The sequence below is a fragment of the Vicugna pacos genome, chromosome 34, assembly GCF_048564905.1.
Source record: "Vicugna pacos chromosome 34, VicPac4, whole genome shotgun sequence".
Classification (NCBI taxonomy): Eukaryota; Metazoa; Chordata; class Mammalia; order Artiodactyla; family Camelidae; genus Vicugna; species Vicugna pacos.
Genome location: NC_133020.1, coordinates 9,403,591 through 9,421,906, shown reverse-complemented (window position 1 = coordinate 9,421,906; position 18,316 = coordinate 9,403,591). Strand labels below are relative to the sequence as shown.

The following is an 18,316-nucleotide window of genomic DNA, read 5'->3' as shown; positions in this document are numbered from 1 at the left end:
ACTCTGTAGTTAGGATTCAGGAGATGGGCTCACTCCTTGCTTCACTGTCAAACTGACTGGGTTTTTCCCCAACAAATGCCAAAGGTGAGTTTGTTGAAGCCTTGGGCTCTGGTCTTCAGGGACTTCAAAGTAGGTAAAGATGATGTATTCGTTTTCTGTTTCTGCTGTAATCAGTTACCACAAACTTGGTGACTTGAAACGATGCACATTTATTAGCTTGCAGCTCTGTCAGTCAGAAGTTCAGATGGGCTTGGCTGGACTCCGCTTGGAGTCTCTCACAAGACTGAAATCAAGTATTTGCCAGCCTGGTCTCTTTTCTGAAGTTTAGAATCATTCAGCTTGTTGGCAGAATACAGTTCCTTCCAGTTACAGGGCTTAGGTCCTGTTTCTTTGTTGGCTATCCTCTGGGAACCCTTCTCAGCTTCTTAATGTCACCTCAGTCCTCAGGGAATTGCTCCTCTCACCCCAACCCCATCCCACCTTCAAAGCAGCAATGGCATATGATTCCTTACACCCTGAGACATGGCACTGGATCTGGGGCAGTCAGGTCCAGGGAAAAGACTTGACTGTGAGACGCAGAGGCAGTCCAGTCCTGGGTGGGGCCTGGGTCGGGAACAGCAGCCGTTGTTGGCATTTACTCAAGCAGCGCCCTGGAAGCAGCCCAGATCTCTGACGGCTGCTGCTCCAGCACAGCTCAGCCCTCAGTACAGGCCGAGAGTCCCCGGTGCCCTGCAGAGTGGTTCCACGAGGGAGCAGAGGAGGCGGAGGCTGGGCAGTGACCAGCTGTGAAGGACAAAGCAGACTGCACCCAAAGCTGCAACTGAGTGGAGCCTAGGCACCCATACAGTCAGTGCACTGGACCTCTATCTGTGCACCGTCCCCACTTGCTTCAGCACGCCCCTACTCTGGGACAGGGTCCTGGTGCAGGGAGAGAAAAAAGCAAAACATTTAAAGGGAGCAGAGCCAGCTTGGGCCCAACCCTCAGGGCTTCTGCTCCAGCAACCTGGGATCAGACCCTGGCCACAACAGAGCAGCAACAGCCACCGAGGCCCACATCTCACTCAGCACCAGTTCTATCCTGTCTCCAGCCCCAATCCCTACCATAGTGATAGCTGCCAGCACACCCTAAGGAAAATATGACTTGCATCCACATAAAAGCTAGCTCTCCAACCAAAAGGCACTGGGCACACACAGTCTGTATAGGGACATTCCTACATAAGGATGCCACTTCAAGAACGTTAGCAGGTAACTGTTTCACCTAAATTCTCAGAGGCAGAGAAAGTTAAGCAAAATAAAAGGGCGGAAGAACTACTCTCAATTGAAGGAGCAAGAGAAAACACCTGGAAAAATAATGAAACAGAAAGAAACAATTTACCAGACAAAGATTTCAAAGCATTGGTAGCAAAAATATAACCTGAATTAGGGAAAATAATTGATGTAAACACTGAACAGTTTAACTAGAAAATATATAAAAGACCCAATTAGAGATAAAGAATTTAATAGCTGAAATATAAAACACACTAGAAGGAGTGACTAGCAGACTAAGTGATACAGAGGAACCCATAAGTGATCTGGAAGATAGAATAATGGAAATCATGCAACCAAAACAGCAAAAACATTTTTAAATGAAGCAATTTAATAGACATTCACATTATAGTGGTCGCAGAAGCAGAAGACACAGAAGGGGACTGAAAATGTATATGAAAAAATTATTGCCAAATGTAAAGGAAGAAACAGATACCCAGGTATAAGAAGCGCCGAGGGTCCCAAACATGATGACCACAACAGACCTACATCAAGACATATCATAATTAAAATGGCAAAACTTAAAGAGAAAATTCTAAAGGTGGCAAGAGAAAAAACAAGAGTAATATACAAGGGAATCCCCATTAGGCTATCAGCTGATTTCTCTTCAGAAACCTTGCAGGCCAGAAGGGTGTGGCATGATATATTCAAACTGCTGAAAGGGAGAAACCTGCAACCTAAGATACTCTACACAGCAAGTTTATCATTTAAACTAGAAGGAGAGATAAAGGACTTCTCAGACAAGCAAAAATTAAAACAGTTCATCAATACTAAACCCTAAAAGAAATATGTAAGGGTCTTCACAAGTGAAAAAGAAGAATCTATAGAAAAGGGAAAATCCCACTAGGAAAGCAAATATATAGTAAGGACTGAGGATCAACCACTTAAATAAGCCTGTACAGAGTAAAAGAGAATAAATTATTTTAAAAAAATAACTGAAACTACAATAAACAGTTAGTGGATAAACATGAAGATGTAAAATACACATCAAAAACACAATATGAGGGGGAGGGGAGTAAAAAATGTAGATCTTTAGAATGTGTTTGAACTTAAAGGACTACCAGTTTAAAACAAGTATATATAGTTTTAGTTTCCATACCATGTATGGAACCCATGGTAACCACAAATCAAAAACCTACAACAGGTACACAAAAACTAGAGGGGAACAGGTGTACAAGTAAAGAAAATTATCAAACCACCAGGGAAGAAACAAGAAGGAGAAGAAATAGAGAAGTACTTACAAAAACGATCGGAAAACAAGTAATAACATGGCAATAGGCACATACCTGTCAATAATTACCTGAAATGTCAACAGACTAAAAGCTCCAATCAAAAGACATAGGGTGGATGACAGATTAAAAAAAAAAACAAGACCCATCTCTATCCTGCCTACCAGAAACTCACTTTAGAGCTAAAGACACGAAAAGACTGAAAGTGAGGGTATGGAAAAGATATTTCATACAAATGGAAATGACAAGAAAGAGGGGGTAGCAATATCACATCAGGCAAAATAGACTTTAAAACAAAGCCTGTAACAAAAGACAAAGAAAGGTATTATATAATGATAAAGAGATCAATACAAAAGAGGATATTATACTTGTTAACACAAATGCATCCAATACAGGAACACATAGTTAAAGCAAATACAAACAGGCATAAAGGGAAAAACTGACAATAATGTAATAATCACAGGGGACTAACACCCCACTGACATCAATAAACAGATCATCCAGACAGAAAATCAATAAAGCAACAGTGGTCTTAAATGGCACAATAGACCAGTGGACTTAATAGATATCTATAGGACATCACATCCAAAAACAGCAGAATATACATTCTTTTTAAGTGCGTATGGAATAGTCTCCATGATAGATCATATGCTAGACCACAAAACAAGTCTCAAAAAACTTAAGAGGATATAAATTATATCAAACATTTTTTCTGACCATAAGAGCATGAAACTAGAAACCAGTTATGGAAAGAAATATGGGAAAAGAACAAACACATGGATATTAAATAACATGCTACTAAAAAAACCCAATGAATCAAGAAATCAGAAAATACCTTAAGATTAAAAAAAATGGAAACACAGCACTCTAAAATCTACTGGATGCAGCAAAAGTATTTCAAAGAGAGAAGTTATAGCAATACAGGCCTTCCTCAAAACATTAGTCTCAAATAAACAACCTAATCTACCGCCTTGATGAATCAGAAAAGGAAGAGCAAATGAAGAACAAAATCAGCAGAAGGAAGGAAATAAAGATCAGAGAGAAAATAAATAAAATAGAGAACAAAAAACTTTAGAGGAGATTGATGAAACCAAGAGCTGTTTTTTGAAAAGTTAAACAAAAATGATCAACCTTTAACCAGACTTAGCAAGAAAAGACAGAGGACCAAAATAAACAAAATAACAACTGATACCACAGAGATACCAAAAAGCATAAGAAAATACTATGAAAAGTTACATGCCAACAAAGTAGACAACTTAGAAAAAATGGAAAAATTTCTAGGAATATACAACCTGCCAAGACTGAAATGAGTACAAACTGAACAGACTAATAAATAGTAGAGAAATTGAATTTGTAATTGAAAAAACAGAAAACAAAAGTCCAGGACAAGATAGCTTCACAAGGGAATTCTACCAAACATATAAAGAAGGGCTAATACTTATCCTCAAGCTATTCCAAAAACCTGAAGAGGATGGAACACTCCCAAATTCATTCTACAAGGTCCTAATTACCCTGATACTAAAACCAGACAAAGACACTAAAATAATTAGTATTACCACCCCATACCACATAGATGCAAAAATCCTCAACAAAATACTAGCAAACTAAATCCAACAATATATAAAAAGGATCATATACCATGATCAAGTTGAATTTGTTCCAGGGACACAGAGACAGTTCAGCATTAGAAATTCAATCAATGTGATATAATCCATTAACAGAAAGGAGAATAAAAATCACATGATCATATTTTCTATTTCTTCCTGGTTCAGTGTTGGGAGATTGTACCTTTCTAAGAATTTTTACACTTCTTCTAGCCTGTCCATTTTGTTGGCTTTTGGTCGTTTATGGTACTCATATGATCCTTTGTGTTTCTGTTCTGTCAGTTGTAACTTTTTTTTCATTTCTGATTTTATTGATTGGATCGTCCTCTCTTTTCTTCTTGATGAGTCTGGCTAACAGTTTATCAGTTTTTTCACTTAAAAGCACCTGCTCTTAATTTCACTGATCTTTTCCATTGGAAATAAATGAAATAGAGACTAAAAACAATCTTTATGATTTCTTGCCTTTAACTAGCTTTGGATTTCGTTTCTTATTCTTTCTGTAGGTTCTTTAAGTGTAAAGTTAGGTTGTTTATTTGAGGTTTTTCTTGTTTCCTGAGGTAAGCTTTTATCACTATAAACTTCCTTCTTAGAAATACTTTTGCTCTGTCCCATGGGTTTTGGACTATTGTGTTCTCATTTTCACTTGTCTCTAGGTATATTTTGATTCCTCTTTAATTTCTTTAGTGATCCATTGGCTGTTTAGTAGCATATTGTTTCACCTCCACATATTTGTGTTTTTTGCAGTTTTTTTCTTTAAGTTATTTTACAATATTGATTTCCAGGAAGAAACAAAATATATGAATTCCAATTACCAGTAATGAAATTGAGTCAATAATTCAAAAACTCCCAACAACAAAAAATCCAGGACCAGATCACTTCACAGGTGAATTACAACAAACATTTACAGAATAGTTAATATCTATCCTTCTCAAACAAGTCCAAAAAACTGCAGAGGAAGAAACACTTCTGAACTCATTCTATGAGGCCAGGATCATCCTGATACCAAAACCAGACAAAGATATCACAAGTAAGGAAAAGTACAGGCCATATCACTGATAAACATAGAAACAAAACCCCTCAACAAATTACTAGTACATAGAGCCAATAATACATTAAAAGTATCATATACCATGATCAGGGAGGATTTATCCCAGGGATGCAAGAATTTTTCAGTATCCACAATCAAACAATGTGATACAACACACTAACAACTGAAGAATAAAAACAATATGATCATCTTAATAGATGCAGAGAAAGCTTATATTAAATTCAACATTCATATATGGTAAAACCTCTAAACAAAGCCAGCAAAGAGAAAGCCTACCTTAACATAATAAAGGCCACATATGACAAACCCAAAGCTAACATATGCAATGGTGAAAAGCTGAAAGCATTTCCTCTGAGATCAGGAACAAGATACTCACTTTAATCACTTTATTCAACATAGTTTTGGAAGTCCTAGCCACGGCAATCATAGAAGAAAAAGAAATAGGAGGAATCCAAATCAGAAAGGAGGAAGTATATGTCACTGTTTGCAGATGACATGACACTATACTTAGAAAATTCTAAAAATGCCACCAGAAAACTACTAGAGCTGTCAATGAATTCAGTACAGTTGCAGGATACAAAACAAGTATACAGAAATCTGATGCATTTCTATACACTAACAACAAAATATAAAAAAAAAGATATTGAGGAAAAAATTCCATTTATATATTATAAAACATGTAGGAATAAACTTATCTAATGAAGAAAAATACCTATACTCTGAAAATAGGCACTGAGGAAAAAATTAAAGATGACAGAAAGATATAACATATTTTTCATTGGAAGAGTCAATATTGTTAAAATAGTTATACTACCCCCAAAAAATCTATAGATTCAATATAAACACTATGATTATACAAACAGCATTTTTTCACAGAACTAGAATAATTTTATACATTGCATAGAAACACAAAAAGGCTCAAGAGCCAAAATAATCTAGAAAAGAACAGAGCAAGAATAGCACTTCCTGATTTCAGCAGAAGAATGACACTTCCTAATTTCAAAATATACTACAAAGATACAGTAATCGAAAGAGTATGGTATAAGCACAAAACAGACACACATATAAATGGAAATGAATACAGAGCCTAGAAACAAACCCACATGCCTATGATCAATTGATCTATGACAAAGTAGTCAAGAATACACAATAGAGAAAACAGTCTCTTCAATAAGAAGTGCTAGGAAAACTGGACAACTACATGTAAAATGATGATATTAGAAAATTTCATCACACCATATAGAAAAGTAAACTCAAAAGATTAAAGACCTTAATGTAAGACTGGATACTATAAAACACATAGAGAAAAACATACACAAAACAATGTTTGAGATAGATCACAGTGTTATTTCTTTGGATTTATCTCCTAAAGGAAATAAAAATAAGCAAATGGGATCTAATTAAAATGAAAGGTTTTTACTCAGCAAAGGAAACGATAAACAAAATGAAAAGACAACATGTGGAACAGGAGAAAATATTTACAAATGATATAATCAACGGGGAAAGGTCAAAAATATATAAACAACTCAGTAACAGAAAAAAAATTCAATCAAAAAAAAAAGACCTGAATAGAGTTTTTCCAAGGAGGACAAACAGATGGCTAAGGGGCACATGAAAAGGTGATCAGTATCACTATTTATTAGAGAAATGCAAAACAAAATTGTGGTATCTCCTGATACTAGTCAGAATGATTATCATCAAAAAGTCCACAAATGTTGGCAAGGATGTGAAGAAAAGCCAATCCTTGTACACTACCGGTGGGCATGTAAATTGGTGCAGCCACTCGGGAAAATGGTATGGAGTTTTCTCAAAAAACTAAAACTAGAACTACCATATGACCAAGAAATTCCACTTTTGGATAATATCCAAAAAGAACAAAAACACTAATTTGAAAAGAAAAATGCACCCCAATGTTCACAGCAGCATTATTTACAATAGGCAAGATAAGGAAGCAACCTAAGTATCCATTAATAAATGAATAGGTAAAGAAGATGTAGTACATATGTACAATGGAATAATACTCACTCACAAAAAAGAACAAAATGTTGCCATTTGCAGCAACATGGATGGACTTGGAGGGCATTGTGCTAGTGAAATAAGTCATTCTAGATAAAGTCAAATACTGTAGAATATCCTTATATGCAGAATCTAAAAAGTACAAGGAACTAGTAAATATTAAAAAAGAAGAAGAAAGAAAAACACTCACAGATGTTGAGAACATTCAGGAAGTTACCAGTGGGGAGGAGGGGAGGGCTGATATAATGTTGGAAGAGTGGGAAGCACAAGCTATGGAGTGTAAGGCAAGCTCAAGAATGTACTACACACCATGGGGCCACTATTTTCTAAAAATGTAAATAAAAAGTAACCTTTTAAAATTGTACAAAAAACTTTTCAAAATTAAAAAATCACATGATCATCTCAATAGATGTGGAAAAACGAGTTGACAAAATTCAGCAGCCATTTTTTCTCTAGTTGCTTTACCCCAAACCCAAAGTTAGTAGAAGAAAAGAAATCATAAAAATCAGAGTTAGTAGGAGCAAAACCCAAAGTTAGTAGGAGAAAAGAAATCATAAAAATCAGAGCAGAAATAAATGAAACAGAAATTTAAAAACAATAGAAAAGATCACTGAAACTAAAAGCTGGCTCTTTGAAAAGATAAACAAAATGGATAAAAATTTAGCCAGACTCATTAAGAGAAAAACGGGAGAAGATCCAAACCAAAAAATCAGAAACAAAAACGGGGAAGTTACTACACTAATCAAATGCACAGCCTAGAAGCAATGGACAAATTCTCAAAAAGGTACAATCTCCCAAGACTGAACCAGGAAGAAATAGAACAGACCAACTGCCAGTAGTGAAACTGAATCAGTAATTTAAAAACTCTCAACAAACATCCAGGACCAGGTGGCTTCACAGGTGAATTCTACCAACATTTAGAGAAGAGTTAACATTTATCCTTTTGAAACTATTCCAAAAAATTACAGGGGAAGGAACAATTTCAAACTCATTTTATGATGTCACCATCACCCTGAAACAAAAACCAAACAAAGATATCACACACAAAAATTACAGGCCAGTATCACTGATGGACATATTTGTAAAAATTCTCAACAAAATACTAGCAAACCAACTCCACCAATACAGTAAAGAGTTTGTAAACAAGATCAAGTGGGATCTATTCCAGGGAGGCAAGGATTTTTCAATATCTGCAAAACAATCAGTGTGAAAAACCCCATCAACAAACAGAAGAATAAAATGAGGGATCATCTCAATAGATGCAGAAAAAGCTTTTGACAAAATTCAACATCCACTTATGATAAAAACTCTTCAGAAAGTGGGCATAGAGGGAGCATACCTCAACAAAATAAAGGCCATACGTGACACACTCACAGCTAACATGATACGCAACAGTAAAAGGCTGAAAGCATTTCCTCCAAGACAAGAAACAAGACAAGGATGCCCACCTTCACCATGTTTATTCAACATAGTTTTGGAAGTCCTAGCCACAGCAACCAGAGAAGAAAAAGAAATAAAAGAAATCCAAATTGAAAAAGTAGTATTAAAACTGTCACTGTTTGTATATGATACAATAGTACACATAGAAAATCCTAAAGACCCTATCTGAAAACTACTAGAGCTCATCAATGAATTCCATAAAGTTGCAGGATACAGAATTAAAACAGAGAAATATGTCACATGTCTATACACTAACAATGAACTATCAGAGTCATTAAAGAAGCAATACCATTTACCATCACATCAAAAAAATAAAATACCTAGGACTAACCCTACCTAAGGAGACAAAAGTCCTGTCCTTTGAGAGCTATAAGATGCTAGTGAAAGAAATTGAAGATGACACAACAGGTGGAAAGATATACTGCGTTCTTGGATTGGAAGAATCAATATTGTTAAAATGGCCATAGTACTCAACACAATATAAAGATTTAGTGCAATTCCTATCAAACTACCAGTGGTGGTTACCAGTGGAGAGAGGGAAGGAGGAAGGGCCACTTTAAGTGTGTGATTAAGAGATACAACTATCATGTATAAAGTAGATAAACAACAAGAAGATACTGCATATTACAGGGAATCATAGCCATTCTCTGTAGTAACTTGTAGTGGAGTATAATCTATAAAAATAGTAAATCACTATGTTGTACTCATGAAACTAATATAATATTTCAAATCGACTAGACTTCAATAAATTAATTGCTTGATTAATTAAACAAATAAGTTACAACAATGCCCCTGAGGCCCAGTGAGATCAGTGGTCATAAATTTAAAATAAGACATGATGGCATGTGAATGAGTTTTTCTTCAACTATTTAAAACATTGTAGATGCAAACAGAGTAGACAGGAAGCTGGATTTTACCCAAATACAGTTTCCTATGGGAGAACAACAAATTGACAGATTAACTAGATGGAATTGAGGTGGTTCAGGAGTAATTATAAAATGATAGTGATTAAATTAATCTAAAAATAGAATTACCATATCATCCAGCAATCCCACTCCTGGGCCTATATTTGGAAAAGACAAAAGCTCAAATTCTGAAAGATACACACACCCCAATGTTCATAGCGGCACTACTGACAACAGCCAGGACACAGAACAATGTTAAATGTCCATCAACAAATGAATGTATATAGAAGTAGTATACGTGTATCTATATATATATATATATATATATATAATGGACTATTACTCAGCCATAAAAAAGAAAAATAATGTCATTTGCAGCAGTATGGATGAATCTAGAGATTATTATACTAAGAGAAGTAAGTCAGAGAAAGTCTAATATTATATATGACTTACGTGTGGAATCTAAAAATTAGTACAAGTGAACTTATTTACAAAACAAACTAATTCAGACATAGAAAACAAACTTATGGTTACCAAAGGGAAAGGTGGGGGGAATAAATTGGGAGTATAGGTTTAACAAATGCACATTACCATATACAATATAAACCACAAGGATTTACTGTATCGCACAGAGAACTATATTCAATGTCTTGAATAAAATATAATGGAAAAGAATTTAAAAAAAGAATATGGATATAAACATACATATATGTATAACTGAGTCACTTTGCTGTCCACTTGATATAAACACAATACTGTATACCAACTATACTTCAACACAAATAAATAAAATGATTGCATTAATTCAGAAAAGGAAAGAAATGAGAATATGAGTGCTATGGGTCAAATTGTGTCCCCTCAAAAAGATGTATTGAAATATTAACCCCTTCAATCAATGGACATGACCTTATTTGGAACTAGTCTTTAAAGATATAATGAAGCTAAGATGATGCCCTTAGCGTAGATCCTAATTCAGTATGACTGGTGTCCTTTCAGGACAGAAGAGAGAGAGACACCAGGAGAAGATGACTGTGTGACAATGGAGGTGGAGGCTGAAGTGATGAACCCGTAAGCCAAGGAATCCCAGCAACTGTCAGCAAATCCCAGAAGGCAGGGGAGGCAAGGAGGGATTTTCCCCTGCAGGTTCCAGAGGGAGCCTGGCTCTGTTCACACCTTGACTTTGGACTTCAGCCACCAGAACTGGGATAATTAATAAAGTTCCATTGTTTGAAGCCACCCAGGTTGTGGTACTTTATTACAAAACCTGAGGAAACGGATTCATTCATGATTAACTCACTGATGGTTGACTTCACACCACAGTGGCAGAGTTGAGTGATGGTGACAGAGATTGCATGGCCTGCAAAACCTAAAATATTTATCATCTGACCCTGTACAGGAAGTTTGCTGAACCCTGGTCTAGAGTGTGAAAGCAGGATGCAATCCGATGCAAGGCCGTCTATGAGAAACTCTGGGTGTCATTTAAGTAAGTCTGATACGCATTCAAAATAGACACATGAACTGTGGACTGAAGAGGTCAGAAAAGGAATCATGTTAGTTAATTTGAGAACATTGGGACTAGACCAAATTACACCCTCGGGGGGAGAACTGCACCTCATGGTGAGGAAAAGTAGGTCTTTTGTGCTTTTTGTCTGGTAAATAGTATCTCCCCTTTACTGTCCCAGTGGTCACCTGTCCAACACACTGAAAAGTGTAGGACGTGTTATGACATTTGCTCACTATTTCTGATGGCAAAGTGGGCTGATTGCCAAAATCAAGTGTCTGGTCTTTTAGAATCTAGATATACCATTGCTTCATTATAAGATTTATTATTTATCTTTCTTTTTTCTTTTGTTGTAAAATGTTTTATAACAACAACCGACTATTAATTAATGATCCTGACCATTGTGTGAACTGCAATTATTTATGTCATGATAACTTTTAGTCATTTAGTGCTTTGTTATTTGCAATGCATTTTTTTTTATTTTTTAACACCTTCATTGTGGATGGTTCCTGTACAGTAAACTACATATATTTCAGATGTACAATTTGATGCACTTTGATAGATGTGTACACCCATGACCACCACCACAATCAAGATAGCTAAAATTTCCATCATTCCCCAAGAGGTACAATTTTGGGGTTCCCAATTTACCCCTTCCCACCCTCTTCCCCTGCTGGTAACCATAAGTTTGTTCTGTATGTCTGTGAGTCTGTTTTTATTTTGTAGATAAGTTCATTTGTGTCTCTTTTTTAAGATTCCACATATAAGCAAACATATGTGGAATATTTTTGAATGCATGATATAATTTAATCCTTAAAACCACTCTGTAAATCTCTTTATTTTAAAGTAAAAAGTTTGCTTTACAGGGGAAGAAGTTGAGGCTCAGTAAAGTGACCAAGTTAGCATCACAACAATTTTTTTTTCCAAAAAGGTGGATCTGAGATAATTCCAGTAGCAAATTCATTTATTAACATAAACCACATGCAAGCTGATACTGCTCAAATTCCTCTAAAATGGTACTCTTGAAAAAAGAGTTTATTAGAATTGTAAAATTTCTCAGTGCAAGGAGTTCTCTTTTCTTGGAATTTAGATCGAATAAACAACTGAACGCCCAAAATTCAATGTTTTCCTTTTTTTCTACTTTGAAGATTCATAGTAACTGTGGTTGTGAGCAACTGACCATATCTCTGACAATTAACACTTTCTGGAAAGAACTCTACAAAGCCTTGGTCCTGACCCAACACGTGGTCCCTGCAGATTCTAGAAAGAATCCCAACGGGAGAAGAAACCATACAGAGCATTAGCCTATGAGCACCCCCCCGCCCCCGTTTTTTTTTAAAGAAGAATTCCAGTGATGTCCTCAAGGAGCGGCTGGCTTAAAATGTTCTTGGAAGGAGGAGGAGAGATCTTTGTTATAGACTTCCGTCCCTCCTCCTGCTCTGTTCCCTTACCCTCTGCCCCCTGCAGAGTTGTGTTTTCTGGGAATCAGCAAGTAAGATCACAAGTGGTCTTTTCTTTTTTCACTCTCTCCATAAAGAAAGCTTTATCACGTGTGGCCTTAAACTCGCAGCAAATTGCAAAGAAATGGCTCAAAGGCTTCAGCTCTTTCTGTGCCCTGGGAGCTGAGATGCACGTCAGTGGCTTTGCCAGCGTGGCCTGTTCCCTGCAGACTGCCAGAGAAAAGAGGCCAGGAGGAAAGAGAAAAGAAAAGGGTTTGGCCAGGGGTGAGACCATGCCCTTCATCTTTTCTTTCCCCTAATCTGCTCTGTCTGTGTCCATCCAGGCTCTCCCCACCTGGCAAAACTGCTCAGAGCTGCTGGAGACTCCACCTGCTTTCTCTTTCCGTCTGCGGAGCGTGGTCCAGCCTCTTGCTGGGCACGTTGAGAGGAACTGCCTGTCTGACCTTCACCTCCAGGTAAGATCTGGTTCTCTGCTTCCATATTTTATTATGATCACATCAGATTCTCACAGGAGAGAGGTTAACAAAAACTCTCATGTTCTGCATGACACGTGTCTTATCCACAACACTTCTGAAACGTGTAGGGGCCCTTGTTAGGTTGGTGGAAGTGGGAGAGGATATCGGTTCAAGAAGTCAGACAAACTCAGATCTGCATTCAAATCTTGACTCTGATGCTCGTTAGTCGGGTTGTTTTTGACAGGTCACTTAACTGCTCTTGAGTCATATTTTTTTTTCTATAAAATGGGAATTATACTGTTAACTTTGTTGAGTTGTTTCAAGGATTAGCAAAAAGTTTATTAAATACCTGGCACATAAACAGTCCTTATTAAATCTTCATCTGACACAAACAATTCCTTGTAGTGAAGGGAACCCCTCTTCCTTAGAACATACCATGAGGTTATCTTCCCTCCTGAAGGGAGGGATGCTGGTGTCCAGGAGACAAGCTCACGCAGAGGTTATCCTCTTGCGAGATGACTCAGAAAAGAAAGTGATGGCAGTGGCTGCCTTTGTGACTTTGTGGGGTCTGCGGAGGCTGACTGCTGGATGGAGTGTGTCACGGGATCAGGGCACGGAGGTCAGTATACCTGCGTGATCCAGATACTCCCTTCCTAGTGTGTGTACCTGCCCTCTTGAAAGACCGGAGGATTGCTTCTCTGACCCATGTGAACAGAAAATGCCATTAAAAAAAAAAAATACTGAATGAAGAACTTGGCTCATTTTCCTTTGGCCTCCAGGGTAAATTACACTCCAACTCAGGGTGTTGGATGAAAACTTTGCGGAAGTCTGTAGCAGAACAAATAAGGATTTGCCAAATGCAAATCCTGCTAAATAACTGTGTTTTTACTTTAATTCTGCAATTGCTAATGGGGAGAGCGCAAGAGGGAAAGAGCCCGCATGCATGCCCTCTCTCTCCACTCACCTCTCCCCTTCTTTTCAATGCTTGCAAACATAGCCTCCTTAAAACAGACGATACTTGAGGTTATGCAAACTAGCCATCAAGGTGAAATTGTAGTTTCAAACTATGCAATGTCAATATTTTAAGCTAGATGTTATTTTGGCTCAACACAGCATCAGCCAGAATGACTACAGTTCTCTTGTTTCTGTTATCGCTTCTGATTCTGGTTAGAGTGATTTTGGTGTTAATGTCTTTAAATATAAGACAGTGTATTTTGGTGTCTCAAGTTTTTAACGTTTTTTTCAACATTTTTTTCCTTTTTAGCATTAGCATTCTAGATGTAATCCCTTGAATCTTTTAAAGATGCATTTAGTATAAGTGGTAGTATATTTTATTATTAAACAATTTATTTGCTGGTCACCAGCTTTAAAATTATGATTGACCAGAAATAATATACCTGAACCCCTAAAACAGTAGGCCTGTTTGAATTCCATAGTTTAATTTGTGGAAGAGGATTGTGTTTCACACTGTAAATTTGACATTATTCATTTTGCATTTTAAAATCTTTCCGGCATATACTTCTTGCTTGGTGATATTTCTATATGTTTAATATTCAAAATAATTTTCATATAAGAAATGTATGTTCATTACAAAAAAAATTAGAAAATAGGGACACACAAAACATTTTAAAAAAATCATCTGCAATGTCACCAAATGTTGACCTTTTCTTTATAAACTTTATGAACCTTTGTTTCTATGTATATACACCTGTGAATATATGTGTGTTTCTTTCATAAGCGTTACATATGTTGTTTTGCAGTATTTATTGTTCAAATCAACAAGGTAATAAAAAATAGTTCTACATGACTATATTTACTTCTTTACACTAATTTCTAGTGATTTCAAAAGACTTCATTGTGTGAGTATACCATAATTGGTTGGACACTTAGGTCATTTTGTTGTTTTGATTTTCTTTTTTTTCAACTAAGTAATGCATCTCTCCAAGAGTTTAATTAAAGGTACTCAATAGTTTTGCAGTAAAGAAATCTATTTAACCCAGTGCTCCCCAAGCACTCATTCATTGTTCTGGCAAAACGTTGCTCTGGAAAACTAGTTTTAGCGATTTGATAGACATATGAAGTTGGTATTAGATGGTAAAGAAGAATGTCTATGTCTTCAGTTTCTTAGAATTTTTTTTTAAATCATGATTAGATGTTGAATTTTATCACCTGATGTCTTGCATCTATTGAGATTTTCATATTTTTCATTTTGAATTTTTTTCTAGCTTTATTGAGATATAATTGAAAATAAAATATTTAAGGTATACAATGTTTTGATATATATAGCATTTTGAATTTTTAATGTGATGATTTAGGTGAATAAAGTTCCTAATATTAATCAATTGTTTCATTAAAAAATCTTAATAATAGAATTTTAATTGATTTGTATCTGCTAGTATTTTATTTAGGATTTTAGCATCTCTAGGTTGGCTCTGAAGTTTCCTTTTTTGGGCTAACTTAATGAGATTTTATTACCAAAATAATCCTGCCTTTGTCAAATGAATGGAGACCATTAACATCTGTTTCCATCATCTGCTGTTTTTCCTTGAAGGGTATTACATCATCTACCCTTAGTATTTTTGTTTAGGGGATAGTTTTAGAGTATTTTTGTTAATGTCTTCCTGGGCTATTTTTCTCTCCTGGTTTGCATCAATACAGGTAATTTATATTTGCTAGAAAATTATCCATTTTGTCAAGACTTTAAAGTTATTCCTATCTATTTTGGATTATTTTTATTTTGGATTGTTCTAAACACTTGTGTTTAGAGCTAATATATTCTTGTGTCTTTGGCTTTTGCTCTTGTTTAGAATTCTCTGCTCTTTGTTTAGTTTTTTGGCTTTAAAATTCTTTTCTGTTTTCCTCACTTTCCTTTGTCCCCTTTTAAGTTAAACTTATGCATGTTTATGAAATTAAATAATCTAAAAGTCTAATAATAAATTTAAAAAAATGTCCTTGCCCTACCTTTGTCAACCCATTTCCCAATCCCTGGAGGAATCCCCTCCAATTTTAAATCCTTTAGGTCTTTCTTCTGATATTTAACTCCATCTTTCAAAATAAATCGTGTATCCTGCTATTTCTTGATATTTCAGCTTGAGATATTATCTATGAAATCAAACTATGAAAGACAAGGTTTCATCAACACAGAACAAGCATTACATTAAGTCAAGTTAGTATATACATAGAGAGAATAACCCTAAATTTCTACCACCATACATTAAATTGTTACTCCTAACTTTATTCTTTCAGTTAGTGTGACGAGAATACAGAAGATCTCTATTAATGTACAAATGCATCATCTGACAAACATCACAGTGATCCAGAAGTCATTTTTAAATTCATCACTTAGAAGACTTAATCAGGCAGGCACTGAGCTATATGGAATCCTGAAGAAGAGAGGGCACAGGATATGTAAATATTGATGTGAACAAAGGGGAAAATAGATTCAGACTATGTGAATCTGCCCAGGAGGATGGGAAATTAGACACCAGCAGGGAGGCCATCATTCTTACTTTTAAAGGCAGACCAAAGACTACTTTTGCCTGAATTAAATTTATACCTCAGGCACAAATCATGCTGCTTCCTTAAGTGCCAAACTAAAATGATACACAAATTGGCCCCCCACCCCATCTTAAGCCTTACTTTGGGTGCTGCAGACCTATAGGAATCACAGCGTGCTACAAGCATCGACCAGGGGCATCAATCTTTTCTATCCATTCTGCTAAGATGATACATTTAAAGGCTTGAAAGTCTTGATGCTAATGAATCAATGTTCAAATGGCTGAATTCCTCATCCTCCTTTCCTGTTTGCTGCTAGTTTAAGCTGGCAAGACCACAAAGTTAGCAAAATTCTTCCTTGTTATTTATTCCAAAGGCAACACCTAAATTTATTCTTTGCCATAATGAGGCTTAAACTGGACGGATTGAGAAAGAATGCTGGCTACAGAATCCCAATGGCAGGATTACTTAATCAAATATCCTGGTTGATTTTAATTGAAAAACTTTGCCAACTTACTGTGATAAAATCAGGTAGCTTCAACGTCAAGTTATGATGTCTACAGAATTGTGATAACACTGTGAAATAAAAACTTCATTTAATAAACTATGTGGATTAGAATTAAATTTTTTGTTTTTTCTTTTAAAAATCAGCTTTGACAGATCAGAGTCAAGGAAGGTTTTCATAATGGACACTTCATCCAAAGAAAATACCCAGTTATTCAGCAAAAACTCAGTGCAACCTGTTGAGAGGCCTTCCTTTAAAACAGAACACCCCTCCTCAGAGGAGAAACAGCCCTGCTGCGGTGAACTAAAGGTAACAGACAATTAAATGCTAAACAACCACAAGTGGTTAACTGAAAAGCACCAGAGAATTCAGTGCAGTTCATGCTCTTGGCTCTCAATCCAGATAATTTCTATACGTTGTAGCTAGAAGTGAGAATTTTTTTTTTTAAAGTGATCTTAGATGGAATTTATGAAAACCACACCTTGCTGGGCAGTGAAAAGCAGTCTTTGACCATGTAGGTTAAATTACTAAATATTACTTTCCTGGCTGATTTGAATGCCCCTCCTGAACAGAAAGGAGAGAGGTAGAAGAAACTAGTATTTATTAAATATCTACCAGGTACCAGACATTATGCTATGCCGTTACAACATTTAATCAAGGAAACATACATATTATTCCCATTGTAAAAATGAAAAATCTGACTTTCCTGGCCAGACGGTAAGGAATGAGGTTGCCTTTTAAATGGGGCTCCATGTGACTCCAAGTTCTTGTTCTTTCTTTGTATCAAACATTTCACTCAACAAATATATATACATATGTTTTTTCATGTAAATGCTAATCTGTCTAATGAATATGCCATCACAGACCCAGGTCTAGCAAAATATGTAAGCCAGATACCAAAAGTTTATTTTTTTCATTGAATAAGAATTTGAGTATGAATTTAACTTGAATATGAATTTAAACACGAAGAACAGTAGTTCTGCTTTTTCAGGCTATTATGTTCCCTGCTGAAACATGCACCATCTCTGTGAAATACACAATCATGAGTTCTAGATTTGGGATAAGGCATTAAGTGTGTGGCTTATGGTTTTTGTTAAATTGTCTTACCTTTCAATGGCTTCTTCCTCTCTTTGCTTCACCTGCAACGAATCTTCTTTTTGAAGCTAAGACAACTCTGAATATCCTTTGGGGGAAGAAGGGAGAAAGTAAGAAAAAAAAAAGGAATTCAACATACATTATGAATAAAAACCTGTCATTTCCAGGAGAATCTGAATTGTTAGAACTCCACACGAGCTTGAGGTGGCAGGAAGCCTATTACTCTGCTTGAGTGAAATCTTCAGCGATAACGAGCTT

General features: G+C 36.0%; 1 protein-coding gene and 1 long non-coding RNA gene across 5 annotated transcripts in view; one reads left to right on the top strand and one right to left on the bottom strand.

Annotated features, from left to right (window-relative positions):
• Positions 1 to 18,316, bottom strand: part of LOC140691348 (uncharacterized) — a 38,443-nt gene that overhangs the window by 18,875 nt on the left and 1,252 nt on the right. The window contains exons 2-3 of one of the 2 annotated variants that reach the window (XR_012066971.1): positions 18,071 to 18,146; positions 16,976 to 17,034 (exon numbers count right to left, since the gene is read on the bottom strand). This is a non-coding gene — a long non-coding RNA (uncharacterized lncRNA). The remainder of the gene's footprint in view (positions 1 to 16,975; positions 17,035 to 18,070; positions 18,147 to 18,316) is intronic. The other variant, XR_012066970.1, reaches the window with a different exon arrangement.
• SLCO1C1 (solute carrier organic anion transporter family member 1C1) overlaps positions 17,144 to 18,316 on the top strand; it is a 46,059-nt gene continuing 44,886 nt past the window's right edge. For all 3 annotated transcript variants that reach the window (XM_072954758.1, XM_006199916.4, XM_072954756.1), the window contains exon 1: positions 17,144 to 17,272. In XM_072954758.1, coding sequence (XP_072810859.1) covers positions 17,144 to 17,272 — 129 coding nt within the window. The remainder of the gene's footprint in view (positions 17,273 to 18,316) is intronic.